The sequence below is a fragment of the Rhincodon typus genome, chromosome 17, assembly GCF_021869965.1.
Source record: "Rhincodon typus isolate 14 chromosome 17, sRhiTyp1.1, whole genome shotgun sequence".
Taxonomy (NCBI): domain Eukaryota; kingdom Metazoa; phylum Chordata; class Chondrichthyes; order Orectolobiformes; family Rhincodontidae; genus Rhincodon; species Rhincodon typus.
In genome coordinates, this window is record NC_063348.1 from 235,098 (window position 1) to 240,491 (window position 5,394).

At 45.3% G+C, this 5,394-nt stretch overlaps 1 protein-coding gene across 8 annotated transcripts in view; it reads right to left on the reverse strand.

Moving 5' to 3' along the window:
* Positions 1-5,394, reverse strand: part of celf1 (cugbp, Elav-like family member 1) — a 91,297-nt gene that overhangs the window by 13,204 nt on the left and 72,699 nt on the right. For 6 of the 8 annotated variants that reach the window (XM_048606937.1, XM_048606943.1, XM_048606940.1 and 3 more), the window contains one exon: positions 4,691-4,834. In XM_048606937.1, the coding sequence (XP_048462894.1) occupies positions 4,691-4,834 (144 nt within the window). The remainder of the gene's footprint in view (positions 1-4,690; positions 4,835-5,394) is intronic. The other 2 variants (XM_048606944.1, XM_048606942.1) reach the window with 1 other exon arrangement.

Genomic DNA, 5,394 nt, shown 5'->3' on the forward strand with positions numbered 1-5,394 from the left:
GGGGCCCCTCTCTCAACACTTTCTCTGATACAGCAATTACATCATCAAAGAACATGAACAGGCCCTTCAGCCCACCATGACTATGCCAACCATATTGCTACTCTAAACAAGTCCGACCTGCCTGCACACAAACCATATCCCTCTATTCCCTGGCTGTTCTCACGTGCCTGTTTAAATGCCTCTTAAACATTATTATCACATCTGTTTCTACCACCTCCCCTGGGGGTGTTGCTTCCTGCTCTTGGCTGGATTTGCAAAAATTAATCAATTTTACTTTCACGTTCTGTCCCTCACTTGGTCCATCTCTGAATCTTCCATTCTCTGATCTGCGCTTCTATTTCTGGGTATAGGCTACCCACCAATATGCCTTGATTATATTTCTTTATATACTCCTACCTTCCCATTTCTCCCAGTTTACCTGCTGTAACTGTTGTGACGATGCCACATTCCACAGGGTGCTTCTGATACGTCTACCTTTTTCCTCAACTGAAGTTTTCTTGCCTGCCTCCCTCTCATAATTAACCCATCACCTGAATTTCTGTCCTCAATCTTTCCCTTCCCAGAACAGTGAGGTTCCCTTGAACTCACTTTTGATCCCCCAGCCTCAGCATTCAAAGGATCATCCTCTGCCATCTTCAGCAGGATACCACCAGCAAGCACATCTTGCCCTCCACTCCCTTGCCAGCACTGTGCAGGAACTGATCCTCTGATATCCTAGTCTGCTCCATTATTCCTCCTAACACCTTATAACAACCCCATGCAGCTTTGCTACATAATTGCTGAAGGTGCAACACCTGCTCATTCACCTCCACCTTCCTGAACGTCCAATGCCCCAAACACATCTTATAGGTAAAGCAGTGTTTTACTTTTACTTCTTCCATTCCGGTTGACTGAATTTACTGTTCAGCTTCGTAGTCTTCCCTACAAGAGGGAGACCAAATGCAGACTAGGTAACTGCTTTGCAGAACACTCTTGCTCTGTAAGAATGCCCCAGCATTCTAGTCACATGCCATTTCAATAAACCATCTTGCTCCATGCTAACGTTTTCGTCCAAGGCCTGCTGCAGTGTTCCCGCAAATTCCAACACAGGATGGAGGAACCACACCTTGTTTTCTGCTTCGGCACACTGCAGCCTTTAGATTAACTGAGTTCAACAACTTCAGATCAGGAAGGCTGTCATCTATTGGATTATATGCCCTTTTGATTGCAGAGTTTTGCTCTCAACAGAACCAACCTATTTTCTTCTATCGACATCTGTTCTTTACCTTCTTCACTTGCCCTTTTGCTCTGGACACCCTCACCATCTTTTCCACTTGCTGCTCCCTTCCTTATTCTACTGCATAAAAACTATCTTTCCAGACCCCTTCAGATCCAGTGAAGAGTCATACTGTTCAAAACATTCTGTTTCCCTTCCACAGAAGCTCCAAATTAGAGTTTCTCCAGCACTCTTTCTCTTCAGATTTCCAGCATCTGAAGCACTGTTCTTTTATTAATGATCTTCCATTTCAAATGAAAGATTACACTTTGAAATGTGAACGCTTCTTCTAAGTAACTCGTTTATTGTACAAACCAGACTGACTTCTCCCTTTCCACCTGTACCTCTTCCCTATCCACCAAGAAAACTCAATCTAAAATCTGGAATTCTATCAACTCGCAACTGTGAGCACTTGGAGACATCAGGGTGGGGCCTGCAATATCAACAGCCTTCTGCACCCCTCTGTGTTCACTAAGCACTCAGCGGCTGCTCTGTCGGACACTGCATCTGTTACTTATCCAGATCCTGGCAACAGAAGACCATGTGGAGAGAGACAGGCTGGAAGCCATGCCACCAGTCTGCAAAGACGCATTGGGTCTGATAAACTGAGGATTATGTTACTGGGCTCAGATGCGAGTTTCAACCTAACTGCCATATTTCGTAAAATTGATTTCAGTAACCAGCTAGATCGGAAATAAAAGGTTGCATGAATAACGGCAACCAGCTAGATTATCATAAAAACTCAATAGGTCACAGGTAGATAGGGTGGTAAAGAAGGCGTTTGGCTGCATTGCTCACACCACTGAGTACAAGAGTTGGGACATTTTGTGCAGTTGGACAGAACATTGGTGAGGCTACTTTTGAAATACGGTGTATAGTTCTGGTCACCCTGCGAGAGGAAGGATATTATTAAATTTGAGAGGGTGCAGAAAAGATTTACAAGGATGTTACCAGGACTGGCAGGTTTGAGTTATGAGGAGATGCTGGAAAGGCTGGGACTTTTTCACTGGAGTGTAGGAGGTTGAGGGTTGACCTTTTACAGGTTTATAAAATCATGAGAAGCATAGATAAGTGAATAACAAAGACACTTTTCCTAAGCTAAGGGAGCTCAAAACTAGACAATGCAATTTTAAGGTCAGAGGAGAAAGTTTTAAGAGTGATCTAAGGGGCAACTTTTTCACACACAGTATGGTTCGTATGTAGAATAAACTGTCAGAGGAATTGGTAGATGCAGGTACAGTTAGAACATTTAAAAGACATTTAGGCAGGTACATGAATAAGAAAGGTTTAGAGGGATATGGGCCAAACACAGGCAAATGGGAATAGTTTAGCTTGGGGAAGTTTAGTCCGGTATCTGTTATTCATAAAATCTGGAACTGGTTATTTTTTAAAATCTGGTTAGGAACCTTGGGGTCAATTTTGAGAGTCGAGTATTTTAATTTGCTAGAACAGGGAGAAGGAGGCTGATTTGATTTGGTTGTCTGTCTCTGTGTTGTAACATCACCATTGCCCCTCAATGATAGTGCAGCCCAACAGCTCCACACCAATGAAATCATTTACAGCCATGTGTCAAGGAGCCAATCAACTCTGTCCTCTCAAAGTTCAGAAGTACGTAAGGAATTTGAAATAGGAGCACACAATTCTGCTCTCTGAGTCTACTCTACTATTCAATAATTAAATGGTTTGCCTTTCACCTCAAAATGACCTTCCCATACAATCTCTACATCCTTTGATCTACTAAGTACCCAGGAATCTATTCAATCCATAGCTCTGAGGTGGAGAATTCCAAAGTCTCACAATCCTCAAGTCAAAGAATTTTACTTGAGTTTGATACGGTGTGTTCTAGATTCACTGCCAAAAGAACCAACCTCTCAACGTCTACCCTAACAAGTACCAGAGAAGCTGATACACCTCATTGAGATCACCTCATTCTTCTCAACTCCAGGTCAGTCTACTCAACCTCCCTCCATTGTATAAGCTAGTGCATACTCCCTTCAGCAAGGAGACCAAAGCTCCAAAACAGATGTGGTCTTGGGTGTGAACTGACAGACGAGTGGCTGATGGAGTTTAATACTAGAGAAATGCAAGGTGATAACTTTTGGAAGGAAGATTAGGCAGGCAATATAGACTTATTGGCTTAGTTCGAAAATCTGTTGTGGGGGGCAGAGGGATAGGAGAGTGCACGATGATATTTGGGATTACTTGAAAATGACAAGATATGTTGAGACTGTGGACAGCAAAAACATATGTGATCTTCAGCTTCATTACAGTGCTGACTGCAAAAGCAGGGAAGCTACGCTGAACTAGCGAATCATGTCAATTTCTAGTCTGCATAAATTAGGAAGGATGCAAAGGTCCCCAAGAGTGTGCAGAGGAGATTTACCAGAATGGTTGAATGGATGAGGGATTTTAGCTACAAGATCAGGTTGAAGAAACTGGAGCTGTTTTCCTTAGAGTAAAGGAGATTGAGGGGACATTTGACAGAAGTGTAAAGGATTGCAGTCTGCTTGCATAAACTAGACAAAGAAAACTCATCCACATTAGCTAATGGGGTGAGTTCTAGGGGGACACAGATGTAAGATTTTGGCATGGGATGGCATAGGGGAGTTTTCTGCCTGAGAGAGTTGGGAAGACATAGATAAAACATCATTTACAATTGAAATTGCATGGGTACTTGTAGGAAATAAACTCACTGGGCCATACGGATAGTCGAGAAAATAGGAGTGACTGGATTGCACAGAGGGGATTCGATGGGACGAAGATCTTCTTCTGTGCTCTCATTACAGCTAACCTTCTCACTGAACTTTGCATCACCAATTAACCTGGATACATCATACTTGAATGGTTTACATAAGCTACCAACATTGATAATTATGAGCCTGGGATCTCATCCTGATCTTTGAAGAGCTTAAAAAATGTCCAATTCATCCATGCTCTCAGTTTCTGGTGCATGAATTAATCCAGTGTTAATATATTGCATAAGAGAGGGGCTGAATGATCGATTATAGGTCATTTTATTGGGGAGGCATTGGTCCAGTAGTATTATTGCTAAACTATTAATGCAGAGACCCAGGTCATACACTGGAGACCTGGGTTCAAATCCCATCACTGCAGATGAAGTTGAATTAAATAATCTTACAGTACAGAAGGTGGTCATTCGGCCCATCATATCTGTACCGGGGGTGGGTTGTGGTGGAGCGGGTTGGGTAACGGGGGGAGGTGGGGTAGAGAGCAGATTAGGCAGAGAAGCAGGGCAGGGGTCAGAACAGAGCAGGCGGCAGAGCAAGACTGAAATCAAGTCCTACCAGTCAGCTCTCTGTCTCCTGAATAGCTTGGTTAAAGGTGTTCAGAAGGTCAAAGCTTACACACAGACAGTGACCTCTGTCCATCACACACTAGAGTCAGCACAGAGACCCTTTTCAGCAACATACCCACCAAAACATTTACTCAGGTTTGTCTGTTTGTCAATGAAAACCTTGGCAGAAACGACATTCCCGAAAGGCATAAACATCTGGAGTAGATCTTGATCACCAAACTCCTGGGGCAGATGGTAAATAAATAGATTACCTCCCTCTGGTCCTGAAAAAGAGAGGAAGCAAGAGTGGACAGGGGTTTTTTTTTTGGGGGGGAGGTGCGGGAGAAGAAGATGGTTTAAGGCAGGGAGATGAAGAAGCAGAGAATGGGGGGAGGGGCAATCATGACGAAACGGGAGGGGCCGTGGAGACAGAGGTCGGGAGGGGGGGGCCGTGGAGACAGAGGTCGGGAGGGGAGGGTCGCGGAGAGAGGGAGGGAGGGAGACAGGGAGAGAGGGAGGGAGGCAGGGGAGAGTCGTGGAGAGAGGGGCAGAGAGAGGGAAAGAGGGGAGAGTCGCGGAGAGAGGGAGGGAGGGAGAGAGGGACAGAGAGAGGGAGAGAGGGAGGGGAGGGAGGGAGAGAGGGGAGGGTCGCGGAGGGAGGGAGGGAGGGAGGGAGGGGAGGGAGAGAGGGGAGGGTCACGGAGAGAGGGAGAGGGGCAGACAGAGACAGAAAGAGAGAGAGAGGGAGGGGGGGCAGAGACAGAAAGAGAGAGGGGGGCAGAGAGAGAAAGAGAGAGGGGAGAGAGAGAGAGAGTGGGGGGGCACAGAGAGACAGTGGGGGGGG